The sequence below is a fragment of the Mustela erminea genome, chromosome 6, assembly GCF_009829155.1.
Source record: "Mustela erminea isolate mMusErm1 chromosome 6, mMusErm1.Pri, whole genome shotgun sequence".
Taxonomy (NCBI): Eukaryota; Metazoa; Chordata; class Mammalia; order Carnivora; family Mustelidae; genus Mustela; species Mustela erminea.
The window spans coordinates 15,221,920-15,239,619 of record NC_045619.1 but is presented as its reverse complement, the minus strand read 5'-3'; the positions used below and the strand labels follow the sequence as shown (position 1 = coordinate 15,239,619).

General features: G+C 37.0%; 1 protein-coding gene across 11 annotated transcripts in view; it reads left to right on the top strand.

The window, feature by feature from the left end:
- RIC8B (RIC8 guanine nucleotide exchange factor B) overlaps nt 1-17,700 on the top strand; it is a 100,401-nt gene that overhangs the window by 57,011 nt on the left and 25,690 nt on the right. For all 11 annotated transcript variants that reach the window (XR_004286646.1, XR_004286645.1, XR_004286644.1 and 8 more), the window contains exons 5-7: nt 1,658-1,886; nt 2,762-2,857; nt 8,233-8,377. Coding sequence is in view for 6 of the 11 variants with exons in the window: in XM_032346498.1 (XP_032202389.1) it covers nt 1,658-1,886; nt 2,762-2,857; nt 8,233-8,377 (470 nt within the window). In the remaining 5 variants the exon portion in view is untranslated. The remainder of the gene's footprint in view (nt 1-1,657; nt 1,887-2,761; nt 2,858-8,232; nt 8,378-17,700) is intronic.

Below are 17,700 nucleotides of genomic sequence, written 5' to 3'. Positions count from 1 at the left end.
TTTTGTTTTATTTGTTTTCATCCCCAGTGAATCTGTGATATTTAATAACAGTTTCCAAATGCTTAAGTCAGAAGTGAAACATTTTTAAGTCTAGATAAGGAACTACAGATGTTTGCAAAAATTTTTAAAAGAAAGTTTGTGGGGAAAGCATTGTGTTTCAACGAATTGTGATTTTTTTTTTTTTTTTTTTTTTACGAATAACCAAAATTAGGGTCATCGTTTAACAGTAGCAGGTAGTAATCACAGCAGCAGCAACAGATTTTTCATGGGGACCACCAAATAACTTGTATTCTGCCAGGACTCATTCATCCATAGGATTCTTATTTTTGTTTGTGGCTCAGATTGTTTTGATACCTTTTACATTACTAGTCATTGTTCTGCACTGTCTAATTCTTAAACTTTGATTTCTTATGAGTATTTATTCCATGATATAAAAAGAGAGGAAGGATATACTCATTCTTGGAGAAATGAGAGCTACACTTCTGAATGAAAGAAAGAAAACAAATGTATATATTATTTCTGTTTTGTTGTTGCTTACTTTGTTTTATTTTTGAGGATTCCATTATAATCTAAATTAAAAAGAACTACTGTGGTCTAAATTAAGACATCATCAGATAGATTAAGCCCTGAGTTTGGTTTCCAAGTGGTTAGACTTCTCCATTGCATTTGCAAGAGTTTATTTTTAGTCAGGATGTGGTTATTTTTAGATCTGCTTCTCTGTCACTAGGAAATGTAATGCCTGTCTTTCCATTGTTGTTTATCAGGAAGTTCTGAGGCACAGGCTTAGGAGATCCAGTTAGCAGAGAACACCACCTCCTTTTAGATGAAAGAATGTGAAATAATGCCTGAAGGAAAATCTGTTAATTGAGAACATATCTAATTTTAAAATTATTAGTGTCACTTTAATCTCTAACACACTGAGCAACAGAACAAGATTTTTAAGGAATACCAAAAACACAAGGTTTGGGTTCCCCCTACTGGTGTGCATCCCAGGTGCCTGTGTTCATTAACAACATAGCAGAAAGGCCTAGGGGATAAAGATTTGAAATGGCTATGTTGGGCTCTTTTAAAGAGACCTGGTGATGAGAAAAGAAGAAAAAGCACCATTACCCATTTTCTGCTAATGTCTTTTTAAAAAATGGGATGATCTAAAATTGTATTTTTTATGTCCAGAAAGAACAAAACTTAATCCTATAATATTTGGTTTTTAATGTTGTTGCCTGTGATAAGCTGCTTATATACAGCTTCTCAAATGCTTTAGGTTATAATCTAAGGAATAATAAAACACCAGTGGCTCCACAAAAGGATTTAAAACCCCAAGGAAAAAATATAAAGCTAGCATTGTGTCATAGTAAAATTAAAGAGCTGGTGTTAAAGCTAATTCCTATTTTAGCATTTCAGAAAGTGACATGACATCATGTGATTGTGTGTGTCCATTTAACGTCTGTTCTTTCTAATTTGTCATATGTGTATTTAAAACAGTTCTCTTTATTTTCTGTCTCTTAGTCAGTAAATGCCAAGTAATATTAAAGGCTTGTTTTGAAAAAGAAAAATTTTAATTGACTCCTAGAAGTCATTTCTGAACTTCTTCTTATGTTTGCATTTTAAAAGACTATTCAATGAAATTAAAATATTGTATTTTTAAATTGCTTTTCAGCAATGCAGTCAACCTTTTAAGCAATGTTCCGGTCTCTTGTTTGGATGTTCTCATTTGTCCATTAACCCATGAAGAAACAGCCCAAGAGGCAACAACACTAGATGAACTGCCCAGTGATAAAACGGCTGAGAAAGAAACTGTTTTGAAAAAGAATACCATGGTATACAATGGTATGAATATGGAAGCCATTCATGTTTTACTCAGTTTTATGGAGAAGAGAATAGACAAGGTAAGACTGATAAAATGGGAGGCCTTGGGAAGATGTTTCTAAAGAATGTAAATGTGCCATATATGCAGACATCACAAGGACATGATTTTTAAATATAAGCTTTTTTTAAGTAGCTAATGTTTTACGTAGCTATATCCTGTAAATCATTTTATTACAGTATATGATTAATTACAAAAAACAAATTTATTTGCTTAAAGCCAAAAATTGTGTTGATCCAAGACTAAAACTATGACTGGTGCCTGAAAGTGAAGGAAAAATTAATTACTTTTCCATGTAGGTATTTTGTAAGACCTAGAAGTAAAAATTATCCCCCCAAAAAACTTGATGATAAATTCTTTCCATAATACCAAAAGGCTATCTTTTTAAAAAATCATCAACTTTTCATTTGTTGTGAGTTGCTTATTTTCTTATCTCTCAGTTGCTTTTTCAGGTTAATTATATTAAAAGGTAGCAAGGTAGTGTGGGTGGGTCATCAAAACTTTTGATTCATTTAAGCCCAATATAGGAAAATCCAGGGAGGATAAAAACAGACATTAAGGGGCACCTGGGTGGCTCAGTGGGTTAAAGCCTCTGCCTTTGGCTCAGGTCATGATCCCAGGGTCCTGGGATCCAGCCCTGCATCGGGCTCTCTGCTCAGCGGGGAGCCTGCTTCCTCCTTTCTCTTTGCCTGCCTCTCTGCCTACTTATGATCTGTCTGTCAAATAAATAAATAAAAAATCTTAAAAAAAACCCACAATAATAAACGTGAAATTAAGTGATGGGATGGAAGCTTATGTTGCTTTAATAACATAAAAAAGGAATATTAACATGCTCAGTTATCCAGAGGAAAGTAATACTGTTAGAAACTAATACAGTATGTCTGGTTTTCTTTATAGGGAAGCAGCTATAGAGAAGGTCTAACTCCAGTTCTCAGCTTATTAACAGAATGTTCCCGAGCCCATCGAAACATCAGAAAATTTCTCAAAGATCAGGTAACTGCTTAATGCAAATTACACCTCATAGTTAATCTTCTTATACGTGGCTTTTAAAAGTAGAATTAATGAGTTGCATTCTTTCATAATGGTTTTCTCCCATAAAATCAGAAACTCAGAAAAGTTAGTTTTAATCTTTGAAATCTTCCTAATCCAGAAAAACGTGACCCTTTGTATTTTTCTGAGTCATTCATTCATTTATTCAACAAACATTTTAGATCTACTTTGTGCTGTCTTCTAAGCACTGAAAGATGACGTCTTTGCCTTGTAGAGTTTACCTTACAGTGGCAGAACAAAAAGGAAATGAATGTATGTATGATATAATGGCATGTAGAGATGTGTTCTTAAAAAAGAAGGAGAAGGGGAGACTTAAGGGACTAGGGAGGGCCTCTGTGAGAAAATGACATTTGAGCAGAAAATTTGATAAGAAAAGGATCTCTGAGAAAACCTGGAAGAGGAATGTAAAGAGAACAAGATCAAAGTCCCTGAGGTGAGAGGCTGGTTTGGTGGGCTTGCGGAAGGGCAAGGAGGCTAGACCAAACTGGCAAGGAGAGTGGTAGATGAAGTTAAAAAAAAGGTAAGTAAGAACCAGATGCCTAAGGTTGTATAGGACTTCTGATGCCCTTCTAAGTGAGATGGGAAAGCACTGAACCATTCTGAGAAGGGGAATTAGATGAAGGGGATCCCATTTATAGTTTAAAATACTCTGGCTGCTGTATATAGGATAGACTAGGAGGACGTGAGTAGATGCAAGGAGGCCAGTGGAAAAGAGAGCTGATGGTGAAGGTCTGGGGTAGGACGGTTGAGTTCATGGTAAGAATTCTTCCCATCTGCCCTTATGATTTATCTTTGTCTCCCCTTCTGTCATAATGGGTGAGTTTTCCCTGCTTCCTTCTGTGCCCAGCCTCTGCACTTGTGTCCTGGATTCCTTTCCTTCTCATCTTCTCAGGAACTTTTCTCCTGCGTTTATTTCCTCTCTTTTTGAATTAATCTTTTTTTTTAATTTTTTTTTTTAATGTGCTAGGTCATTTCTGCCTTCACTCAAACACACCTACCATCTTAAAAACAAAACAAAAACCTTCCCTCAATTTCTCTTCTCAGGTTGCCTCCCCATCACTCTGCTCTTCTTAGTGCAGTGTTCCTCAAAAGAGTTTTCCGTACTCTATTCTTTTTACACGTCTTTCTCTCCTGAACCCACCGAAATTAGGCTTTCATGCTTTCCACCCTACTGCAAAGGTGCTCATCAAAATTCATCAACCCAATATTGCCAAATCTGATAGCTCTCAAATATTTTTTTTAATGCATTCCCCCAGTGCATTTTGATGTAACTGACTATTCTGTCCTTCTTGAAATAATTTCTTCACTTGGTTTCTAGGACACAATGGGGGAACCTCTTTGCAATGTCTGAGTGCCCCAAGACAATGTTGTCTTTGTCTCCACTCCCACTCCCCTGGTGATCTCATTCAGCAGTCATGGTTTTGAAAATCATCTATATGCTGATGACTCCCAAATTTATATTTCCAGCCCTGACCTGTCCCTTCAGCTCCAGACTAATGTAACAAGCTGCCTACTCATCTCCTCCCCTTGGATGTAGAAGTCTTTAACATCCCAAACTAAGCTCTTGATTTCCCACCCCTTCACCCTGTTTCTTTCCTTCTTCCACATCTCAGTATATGGTCCCATCATTCACCCCACTGCTCTTTTTCTGCCTTGTAGAATTTCCCTTGTTCAATGAGCCAGCTTTATTTCACCCCTTAATGTTTATGGTCAAGATTTAGTAAGCTTGTTACTATATGTGAGGCACATTAGTAGATACTGCTGCTAAGGAGAGATTAGAAAGTAGAGACTCTTTCTTTGAGGAATTTACAGTTCACTGGAAGAAGAGAGGAGTGCCGTGAAAACATGAATAATCATTTAAATCTAATGAAATAGTTAATGAATTAAGATAATTTCCAGTTTGATTATTTTAAGACATTCTACCATGACTAGGAATACTTGGTAAAGAATAATGAATGAAAAATATTTTAAGTTTTCTGTATTTTAGCTTTTTTTCATAGGAGATGCAGGTTCAACTGAACTGTTTAGATTTTGCTGTCTCTGACCAAGGTAGTCCAAAAAAAAAACCTGTTTCTTAACAACTTTGTATGAAGGTCTTGGGCCACATATTATATGGACACAAAAATTATAAGACCCACTTGTTGTCCTCAAAGAAGCACTACAGTATAAAGAGATGAAACATGACAAGTAAAGATGACTAAGATATAAGACACACACAATAAAATCAACTTTCCTTCTGAGAAAGATGCAGTCTAAGAAAGGCGGAATATGTGGCGCTGGGGTGGCTCAGTGGGTTAAGCCTCTGCCTTCGGCTCAGGTCATGGTCTCAGGGTCCTGGGATGGAGCCCTGCATCGAGCTCTCTGCTCGGCAGGGAGCCTGCTTCCCCCTCTCTCTCTGCCTGCCTCTCTGCCTACTTGTGATCTCTCTCTCTCTGTCAAAGAAAGAAGGGCAGAATGTAAAGTAACCGATGATTAACTTTGGCAATAGTATAAATAGAACAAATAGTATAAATAGCTAATTAATTATTACGCCCTATAGTTAATACCTGATTAAGTCCAACTCACGCATACCCAGAGGAAATTGGTCCTAAGTATTTAGACAGGTGGAAAGAGAACATGGTAGAAATTACTGACCCAGGTTGGGTTAGTCTGGAGAGGCACTTACAGAAGAGACGAGATTTTGTGGATTTGAAAGAGGAAATGGACAAGATTTGTCAAAAAAAAGAAAAAAAATTGTTGGAGGGTAATATTTGGGAGAAAGTAGAATGAGTCCATACAAATGCAGATTGTCTGGGAGTGATATATAAGAATAAAAGCAACAAACTTCTATTTAAAAAAAAAAAAAACTTGTTTCTAAGAAACCCAAAACACAGCTAACAAAACTTTGGGGTGATAACCTTTGTTAATAGATTCTTTACTCTGGAACAGTAGGCACATACTACATGAAATCCCTTGTTCGAGATCTCATTCTTCAATATATTCAGCATATAGAGACCGTATAAAACTCAGTATGGTTGGCTGAATCTTTACTGTGCAGTGACTTTGTACTTACAGATATTAGAAATATGGCTTCTATAAACACTTGAAGTAGATTATTCAGTTTTCTGAGGGTTAGTTGCCATTTGTGTTCACAGCACCTTCAGTACCTCCTGATACATGGTAGGCACTCAATATAGAAGGAGAGAGGAAAGAAGTCAGTTGAGTGGATTAAATAAAATGATATAAACATGAAGGGTCTGGCACGGTAAATTATTATTTGACTTGGTTTTTATCCCCATTTCCTCTCATGGTGCCTAGCTTACAGAAGGTGCTTTTAAAGATTCCAAGGGGTGCCTGGCTTTCTCAGTCAGTAGAGCATATGACTCTTGATCTTGGGGTTTAAATTCGAGCCCCACTTTGGGTGTAGAGATTACTTAAAATAAAACCTTTTTTTAAAAAAAAAAGATATCTGAATCCATTCCTCCTTCAGTCAACAAATATTAAATACCTGTAATATGCCATGAACTGAGAAGAATAAACAAAACAAAGACATCCCTGCCCCCTTGGCACTGACTCTTGTGGAGGAAGGGCCAATGGTAAAGCAATATATACTGTGTCAGGTGGTGATGAGTGCTATGAGGAAGGCTAACGAAAGCACTTAGAGGGGGTGGTATACAAAGAGAGAGAAGTCATATAGGGTGGTCAGGAAATGTCATCCTATAAGTAACATTTGGACACAGACCTGAAGTAAGGGAATGAGCCATGCAAGTTTCTAGCGAAAGAGTTTCTGGGCAGAGGGAGCAGCAAATGCAAAGACCATGAGACAGGAAAGTGGGTGGTGTACGTAAGGAGTTCCATGGAGGTCTGTGTGGCTGTAGCAGTGTCGGCCAGAACGGTAGAAATAAAGTTAGAGCAGGAAGCTGGATTATGTGAAACCTAAGCGAGTTGTAAGGACATTGTTTTTCACTGTAAGATGACAAGCACTGGGAACTAGAAGACTTTGAGAACAGAAATGACATGATGTGACTTTCAGAGGCTCCCTAGCTGCTTTGTAGAGGATAAATCACGGAAGAACTGGGATGGAAGCAGAGAGCACTGGGAGGCTGTGGTAGTAACCAGTTTGGGTGAGACATATTAGTAATTTGGGTGTGATAATTTTAGAGGAGGCAGTGAGAAGTGGCTGAATTATGGATATATTTCAGAGGTAGAAACAATATAATTTACTGGTGGATTGGATATGGGGTGTGAAAGAGAAAAGGCTATTTCCAAGGTGTTTGTACTAAACAGTTGGAAAAATAGACTTACCATTTAATGCGATGGAAAACTAAGAAGGAACAGCTTTGGTGGGAGCATGGAAGATTTGTATTTAGGACATGCTAAATTTGAGAGGCCTATAAAAGTCTGAAAGTCAGTAAAGAAATCAAGATAGAAATATAATTTAGGGAGTTCTCAGTGTATAGAGACCATCTAATGCCATAAAGCTGGATGAGATCACCAGTAGCTTCAGTGAAAATAGTGAAGAACGTTGCCCAAGAGCTCAACCCTTGACTATTCCAATACTTAGAAAACAAGAGGAATAAAAGAATTGGCAGAAGAGTCTGAGATGAAGCAACCAGTTGAGATAGGAGGAGACCCTGAAGAGGGAGGGGTCTGGGTGGATGAATTGAGTGAGCGAGTGAGCAAAAAGACAGACAAACCAAGAAGTGTCCTAAGTCCTCTGCAGATCACAATCGATAAAATAGGGATAATGATGTTACTACCTCCTTTGCAAGGTTACTGTGGAGACTGATTATACAGAATGTATGTATATCCTCTATTATAGCAACTAGCACCTAGAAAATATTCAATAATGAATAGCCATTTTTTATTATAAAATAAAATAAGAAAACCTAAGTACAGACTTTTTTTTTTTAGTAAATACTGAAAATGCTACAGGAATTACAAGAAGGGAAAAATCAATAGGAGTCAAAGTTTTAAGGAAGGCCCCGTGGAAGAAGGAGAAACTTGACCCTGACTTTACAGTGGATTTTGATAGAGGCAGGCAAAGGCATTCCAGATGCTTTGATGATTAAAAATTCCAAATGAATCAGAGTATTTCATGGTGGTACAGTGAAGGGTTGTTTCTCTTCAAATGAAATTTCATTAAAACCATGAAATCACTTTAGGGGTTTTTTTTGTTTTGTCTTATTTGGAAGCAAACCTATTTAGTTTTTAAAAGCTTTTTCCATTCTTACAAAACTGAGCTCATAGACATTGTAAGACTGACCAGTTGCATGGTACCATCCTCACTTACTCTAGGACCCCACAACTGATGATGGTTTTTGCATTTCTGCCATTAGGTTTTACCACCATTGAGGGATGTGACAAATCGACCTGAAGTTGGCTCAACTGTGAGAAATAAGCTGGTGCGCCTCATGACACATGTTGACCTTGGAGTCAAGCAAATTGCTGCTGAATTCCTTTTTGTCCTTTGCAAAGAGAGAGGTAGGTTAAACTCTCTTTGCTCTCTATGTTTTTATTTTTCAGAGGGAATTTGAGAAATCTTTCTGTTAATAGTGGCCATCTCATTCCACTCTTTCCAGAGCTTACTCCTATCTTCTGTTAGAGGGCCTGAGGATATATTAAAAATTAATCATTTAAAAACATTTTCTGTATGCTTCTGTGCAAACACACTCACATTAAAATTTGCCTTCTGTATCCTTAACCCACGCTTCTTAATCTTATGAGTCAGGACCTGGAGTCATAATGAAAAATCTGCTTAAGTAATTCAGGTACTACTATTTTTTTTTTTTTTTAAGATTTTATTTTTATAAGGGATCTCACTCAGTGTGGGGCTTGAACTCACAACCCTGAGATCAAGTGTTGCACGCTCGTGCATGCACCAACTGAGCCAGCCAGGTCCCCCAAGGTGCTAATATTTTATAACCAGACACAGGCCTGGGTTAGTTCCCCTTTTTAATTCCTCTTAGAATTAAAGCTATAGGAGTTATGGTTTCTTCACTAAGTTACTTTATCAGTAGATAATTATTTGATGTGAGCTATATAACATAATATGGAAGTGAAAAAAGGAAAATGGAAAGTGCAAAGAATGCAAAGATACATTCCTTACCCTTGAGATAAGGATAAGATAGAGGTAGAGAGAAATTTTAAAATAACTATACTACAGTGTAATAAACACAATTATAAAGTAACTGTCTTCTGAGATAACACCTAACAATTTCAGATTTTTTAAAAATTATATGGGCTATTTCCCCTGCAAAAGCAAGGAACTTCAAGATACCCAGATATTTTTACCTATTTTTTTCTTTAGTTCCTAGTTTTATAAATGTACTGGTATGAAAATCCCATCTAAGCAGATTTTATATTCCACTTTTTTAAAGTACCTCCGTTTTGTGAGACAGAATTTGGAGGTAGAAAACTCACTTCTCTCAAAATCTTAAGTTAGTTTAATTCTTTTTTTTTACCCAGCTTTATTGAGGTATAATTGACAAGTAAAGTTGTATGTATTTAAAGTATATTATACAACATGATGATTTGGTACATGTATACATTGTGAAGTGATTAACACAGGTTAAGACATCTACCACCTCACAGAGTTACTTTTTGGTTTTTTGTGTGTGTATGGTGAGAACGCTGAAGACTGATCTTAGCAAATTTCAAGTGTAGATAGAATAGTATTAACTATAGTTAATACTATTAACTATAACCATGCTAGTTAACCATGCTAGACATTGGATCCTCAGAACTCACGATAACTGAAGGCTTACAGCATTTGATCAGCAGCTCCTCATTTCCCCCATCCCCAACTACCACTCTACTCTCTGTTTCCAGGAGTTTAATTTTTTTTTTTTTTTAAAGATTACACATTTAAGTGAGATCATATAGTATTAGTGTTTCTCTGGCTTATTCACTTAGCATAATGTTCTCTAGGTTCATCCTTGTTGTAACAAATAGCAAGATTTCATTCTCTGTCATGGCTGAAATAAATAAACACACACACACATATCTCCTTTATCCGTTCATCTGTCAGTGGACTCTTTGCTTTTTTCCATATCTTGGCTATTATGAATAATGCTTTAGTGAACATGGAACTGTAGACATCTCTTGGGAATAAAGACTTCATTTGCTTCAGATATATACCCAAAAGTGTGATTGCTTGATCATATTGTAGTTGTTTCTAAATTTTTGAGTAGCCTCTGTGCTGTTTTTCATAGTAGCTGGACCAATTTGTATTCCCACCAGTGGTGCGTAAGTGTTCCCTTTTTGCCACATCCTTGCCAACACTTACCATCTCTTATCTTTTTGGTAAAAGCCGTCCTAACAGGTGTGAGGTGATCTGTCATTATAGTTTTGATTTGCGTCTTCCTAATGATTAGGGATGTTGCGCCTTTTCACAAAAATACCTGTTGGTCATTTGTATGTCTTTTTTGAAAAAAAACGTCTTTACAGGCTTTTTGTCCATTTTTTAATAGAATTATTTGGGGTCTTTGCTGTTGAGTTGTATCCACAGAATTCTTAAACTTTAATTTCTGACTTTATTTCCACTTCAGTTCCTGTTAAGATGGTATATTAAAAACATAATTTGGTCAATATAATAATAATGATAATAAACACAACTATTATGTATGGGGGTGTCATGTTCCAAACATTCTATGCTATAAGCTCATTTATTTCTCATAAAGACCCTCCAGTGTCATAAATGAATTAACCTGGCACTTTCAGTAACTTATTCAAGGTCACAGAATTGCTTGAGGGCTAAAGCCCAAATTTGAGTCCTCTTTCCATTCTGCCACATTTCCTTTTATAGTAATTTTCACCAACTGTCCTCATATCTGCGCTTTTAAACAATTCAATTCTTTCATGACTCTGAAAAAAGATTGATGTAGCATCTTGGAATTAAGTGACTAGTATAGTCATATGGTAATCTGTAAATACTGACTGAACTGAATCAGTTTTTCCAAGATCAGAAATGAACTGTTGGGGCACCGCAGTGGGTTAAAGCCTTTGCCTTCCTTCAGCTCAGGTCGTGATCCCAGGGTCCTGGGATCGAGCCCCGCATTGGGCTCTCTGCTCAGTGGGGAGCCTGCTTCCTGCTCTCTCTCTGCCTGTCTCTCTGCCTGCTTTGATCTCTGTGAAATAGATAAATAGAATCTTAAAAAAAAAAAATTAGAAAAAAGAGGGAAAAAAAAGAAATGAGCTGTTTTTTATGTTAAAGTGTAATTATGTATGTATACATAAATCTAAATTACACACTGTATCTATCAGTCAAAAGAAGTTTATCAAAATATACACTAACATCTTATCCATTGTTACCTCTCACTAGGATGACTGGTGACTTTTTTTAGTTCTGTGTATTTTACAATTTTTCTACAATGACAATTTTTTTTAAGATTAATAATATATAATACATATCATATATAATTACATATCTAAATACATAAATTAACATATCTAAATATAATCACTTTACATTTAATGTGTCAGTGTGATAGTAAATATGGCATATGCATTTATAAATGAATTTGCTCACTGTTTTTCATTTGAAAGGATTACTTTTGTTCCCTCTTAGTCTATTTAAGGTTTTTATAATCCTAACTTTGAGCCCAAAGCCAACCCATATTAGCAGAAGTGTATCATTTTCATTTGACCTTGAACAATTCTATATATACTCGTCCACTTTTCCTTCCAGTTTGATTTTAAGTTTAGTAGATATATTCTTCTGGAATAAAAATTTACCTATTTAACAAAAAACTTCAAAGCTAGAGCCAGGGAATACAGAGGTATAAAGATAAACAAGGTCTCTGCTCTCCTATTACTTTCTTACCAAGGGTTACCAACTCATGTGCCTACAAGTGCCAAGTTGGTAATAAAAATGGACCGGACATAAGAAGGTAAATGAAACTGACACTTAACCTCATTGCTGGGAAGGCAGCGGGTTGGGAGTAGGGGAACAAGGAGATGGTGCAGAATTGGAGAGAGGACATCACTGCTACTTAGCTCCAATTGATTGTTACCATGAAGAAACATATGGCCAACGTTACCAAATCTTGCAGGTTTTTCGAGAGAAGCCAGGGCTCTGAATTTTTATATAAAATCTCCCAGTTTTTAAATGCTGTCAACGTATTCTAATTTAAAACCATCTAACCAAAAAAGAAAGAAAGAAAGAAAAGTTTGTAGTCTACATTCAGCTTGTAAGTCATTAGATTTTGGAGTTAGCGTTAGGTTTGGAGGGAAACTCTATTAAAATGAGATAAATTCCAAATAATTCATCAGTGTTGAACGTCCTTTTTAAGGACGTTCAAAGCTAAGCTTAAAGGTGAAGATACCATGATCAAGGCTCAAGAGTCACGTCACACTAAGTAGAAACAGCAAACAGCAATCAAATTAGGTTAGGGACGCAGAGACTAAATGAAGAATGAAAACTGAAATGGTACAAGATACAAAGGGCAAAATTTCATGGCAGACTTGGCACAGAAAGAGTCATTCAAGTGTCTTAAATACCCATCTATGCCAGGCTAAAACTGTAACCTCAGTGGACAGTGGCCCACAGGTTAACTTGTACTCATGCCTACCAACTTGCGTTGAGCCAAATCTAAACTTCTGTTACCTGCTCTGCAAATTGTATACTTTCTCCAGGGTACCTAAACAGAGGCCTTATATAATCTAATAAAAGAAACTAACTTATAATACAATCCTCCCCCTGTTGACACATTCATTAATTCCCAGCATGTGCTAGGCACTGTGGTTGGGGCCGAACCACACCGAGAAATAAGGCTGGAACAGCTCAGCACATAGCCCCGCAACTGCGAGCTTGCCCTTGTCTCCTTTATTTCAGTCTCCCAGGTAGAAGGGTCAGTTTAGCTTGAAGCTAACATCTCCTGCCTGCTGATCTTTTCATCTTCTTGGAAAGCAGTTATCTTCTGTTCTTTTGGTAACTCTCCCTATGTATTTTCCTCAACCTATATACATCTCCATGTCACTGCCCTTCACATCTTAGCGTCTTGAAAGATTAGTCTGGTTTTCCTCTTGGTATCCTTACTAGCCACTCAGGCTTCAACTTGCTGCAAGTTAGGTTTTCCACTGTCAATCCCTCCCTTCCAAACCCCCCTGGAAGTGTTCTCCATAAGCTCACAAGGTAACCAATGTTCATAAGCAATGGATTCTTTTTTTTTTTTTGGTCTTTATCTTACTGTTGACCGCTCTCTGTCTCCGCGCTACCAAGCACTCCTAGATTGCCTCTGACCTTTCTTTCTAGTCTTACCAACTGTCTTTGCCCACACTTAATTGCCAATGTTCCCTAGAGTTCTCATCTGACCCCTGTTCTCCCTTTCCATTGTTTCCTTAGTCATCTCTTCCTCTCCCTTGGCTTCTGCTTCAGCCTATTTGCTGGGGATTCCCAAATCTGTGTATCTCTTAATAAACTATTAAAATATTCATAGCCCTCTGTTTCTGGTCAGGTTTTCTTCAGTCTGTCTCCCACATGGCCAACAGAGGGATTCTTCTAAAATATAGTCTTGCCATGACCACCCTGTAGAACTGTCAGTGACTTCCTGACACCTGGTAGAATCCAAATTTTATTAGATACTAACCTCATGGCCTGCCTCTATATTCTAAATTCAGTTTGCTATTATATTCTTTCTGCTTAGTCATGCTAAATTTTTTATTCTTGCCTAATTATATTTTACCATTGGCATTCTCTCTACGACTTGGCAGATGCTGTTCCCTTTACATGGAATATCTTTGTTAGTGTGGTGAGCTTTATTCTTGAAGATCAGCTTAAGTATCTTCTCTGTGAGGACTTGCTCATCATAGAGGCAGAGTTAATCATTCTCTCTTCCTTGTACCATTTTTACCTAAGTCTGTTTTTAGTGTTTTTGACATTTGCTATGTTCTCATTCTCGGTTAATGTCTAGAATGCAAGTTCAACGAATTGAGTTTCTTTAGGTCAGAGATCGTGTCTCCTTCATCTTTGGATTCCTAATTTTAACAAAGTACCTTACAAATGGTTATAAAAAAGTAAACCTTTCTGCTGTCTGAATGGAATGTAGTGACTATATGGTCTTGTGGATCTCTCCATATCAAGGAATAATCAGTACACTATAAGAGAGAAATGACAGCCTGAAAGAGGGAATGACTGGGTAGTGTGGACACAGCCAGAGAAAGTCTTCACAGAGAAATGGGAAACACTTGGTATTTATAAGAAAGAGACTAATTCAAGAAGAGAAGAATAGGAATGATAGGAGATCAGTTTGGAAAAGGCCACAGAGGCCAGAAAATGAAGGATCCATAGCCTTTGTGGCAGATCCTAAAGGTTTTATCCACAAAGGTGATAACACCATATTTTTGTTTTACAAACATCTGTGAGGCAGTTGTGTGGAACGAGGAATAGAAGGATGTGAGACTAGAAATAGGGAGACTAATTAGAGGAAGTTGCTAGTGTAAAATTTCCAAAAGTAGCAGTATTTGGAAGGAAAAGGATTATAAATCCTCTACATAACAGAGAAAAGGGAATGTTCTCTGGGTAGAATCTGGCTCTGCCATTCTGTCTTTGGTAAACAGCAGAACCTCTTTTTGTTTTCATGATAGAGTGTGATAAGACCCACATTTGTGTAAGCAATGATATCATTACTACCAGTGCGTGTCTAACTGCAGTGTACTTCTGTGGTTGTTTTCCTCTGTTCATAGTGCCCTCTGGCATCTTGATAATGTTGAAATACTTTATGCAACTGTCTGACTGAATGCTGACTTGTCTCATTTCTGTAGCAGTTTTACAAAACTAACTGCATGGTTGATTACTGGGACAAAAAAATTAAATATCTTTATATTGGTTTTTTGGGGGTCTTTTTTTTTAAGATTTTATTTATGCATTTATTTGACAAAGAGATAGAGAGCACAGGAAGGCAGAGCAGCAGGCAGAGAGAGAGGGAAAAGCAGGCTCTGTGCTGAGCAGGGAGCCTGATGCGGGGCTCAATCCTGGGACCCTGGGATTATGACCTGAGCTGAAGGCAGATGCTTAACAGACTGAGCCACCCAGTGCTCTGTTTCTTTTTGTTTTTAAGGGCCACCCAGAAAACCTTTCCTTGCCTTAGCAACTCATTTTAACATCTAAATTCAGCCAATTTTCCTTTTACTACCTTCCCAATACTGAACAGGATATCGTGCAATATATTTGAAAATAGCTAAAAAGTAGCTCAAAACACTCCACCAAATAATGTCAGTCAGCACTTTACAAAGAAAATGTTTCTCACTGTGAAAATTTCATAGTCCATTTGTCTCCCTACCCCAAACCCCATTTTTTAAGTATTTTATCCTATTAAGCTCATTTGATTTTATAACTATTGGCTATAACCTTACCTGTTTTAAAGGCAAAATGTGTCTTAAATAGCCTTTGTAACCCAAACTGTCACAGAGTTGACACATTTGTTCCTGTGAATGAACAGTAAGTATTATTTTCATGAAAGTGCTAGGTGTTTTTTACTATTAACTAGCTTCTAAGAGGATTGTGTGATTAAGAAAGCAGACTATTTAATATTCTGTTTACTTCTTTTTAACCTATTTTGGCCTTTCATAAACTCTGCATTCTTCAACTATTTTAATGTTTAGCCATTGAGGTGGTTATTTATATTTTATGTCTTTTTTATTATTGTTATTTTTTAAGTATATTCGTATCTCAACTTAGACATTTGTAATTTTAGTGAATTTTTTTTTCCTGGAACTACTAAACCTCTTTATTTGTTAAAAAATAAGCCTTATCAGCGGGGTGCTTGGGTGACTCAGTCAGTTAAGCATCTGCCTTCAGCTCAGGTCACAGTCCCAGGGTCCTGCGATCGAGCCCCACATCTGGCTCCCTGCCCAGCAGGGTGCCTGCTTCTCCCTCTGCCTGCCATTCCCTCTGCTTGTACACACTCTCTCTCTCTGTTGAATAAATAAATAAAATATATTTTTTTAAAAGCCTTATCAAAAATGCTTACAGTGAGAGTATCAGTGCCATGTGCATTCTGATTATGATCCTTCGCCTCACTGACTTTGTGTCTGACCATGTCATTAAAGTCATGTCTGGGGGCACCTGGGTGGCTTAGTCAAGTGTCTGCCTTTGGCTCAAGTCATGATCTCAGGGTCCTGGGATCAAGCCCCACATCAGGCTTCCTACTCAGCAGGGAGTCTGCTTCTCCCTCTCCCTCTGCTCCTCTTCCCACTTACATGCCCTCTCTTTCCCTCTCAAATAAATATAAAATCTTTAAAGTCATGTCTGATCCCCATGAATATTAAAAATGTCCTGTATGCACTGGATATTCACTTCTCTAATTATCCATTAAGAATTCATTAATTTAGGTAAACCTTTCCAGTCTTGCAGAGGCACTGAGAGTAAGAGGGAGCATATTCAGATTTATTCCAAGGGCTTTCAAAGTATACCACACTGACCCCTCATTAAATTCTAATATGATTCTATCTAGCATCTACTGAGAATTATTACCAAAGAGACAGCAGTTACCAATAGGTTTTAAGGTAGAAAATGGTTGAAAGAGAATAAACTTTAATCTACTTTATTATTTAATCCATGTTTCCTTTTGCACAGATGTCACCAATTTGCCATATCTGTTGAAAGTAGGACTTCCTTTTATTTGTCCCCAAAGTACCTATTTTCAGTGTCAAGGAAGGTACCCTCTAGTTCAAGAACTTGAAAAATTTAATGAACAATTCACTCCTGGACTATTCATCCTGTTGATGCCTTTAATGATTTCATACTCCGATCACATATATCCCCTTTCCCTACCCTATTTCCCTATCTGCTGCCCCTTTCAGACCCCAAAGTCACTTTAATTGCCCTTCTCTGAATCTTCTTCAACTTTATTTTGTCTTTTTCGAGGTAAATGCTCTGAATTACAACAGTATTTCAAGATGTAGGTTTTACTAAAACTTTATACATGAAAAAAAATAGTGTTGTTTCCTATAGTTGCCTTTAGGATGACATTTGTTGAAAGCCTTAAATAAAATTTTTATCTTTAGATTGAATATGTTAGTGTTTACCTTGAAACTGTACCTCAAGAAAAGGAAGTGCTCTTAAATAAAGCTAACAATTGTTTAATATCTTCCTTAAAGGTTCTTACAAATCACACAGACACACAAAGAATTCCTGTAGTTTCCAGTTACCCTGCAAAAGTTTTATGTGTCTGCTTATCTTAGACTTATCACCTTGCACTGATGACAGGGTAATACTGACCTGCACCAAATGGTTCATTGGTCTGTTGCTATTGTTGTTGACTAAGAGAAGTCTACCGTGCTCAGTTGACCTAATATTACCAGGGAAAAAGAAAGAGTATTTACTGTGTGCCAGATACTTTTCTAAACATTTTGCATGTATTAAGTTGTGAAGTAGATTATTATTCCAATTCTCTAGACTAGAAAAAGTAGGGTACAGAGCTGTAAGATAACTTTCCCAAGTCAACCAGCTAGTTAGGTGGTAGAACCATTAATAAAATCCAGCCAGTCTTAACTCTTGGACCTTACCTTTAAAGTGGGTATCATGCGCTTATGTACTGTTGCTGACTTTTTGGAATAAGTAGTGACTTAGCTATCCTTTTTGCAAACATCCTTAAGTTTTGTGATTTCTGGTACTCTTTCCCTATCATTCCTATGAAGTGTACCAGAAAGATTTTAGATAATGACTGTGTTAGTAAAATTCCAATCTGGGTTTCATTAATTCTCGTTTTTAGTCATGATTTCTCTAAAACTGGATAAAAAGCTTTGTGACCAGAAACTTAAAACACCACCCTTACCAACAGCATTGTGGTCACAGAGGCTCCACT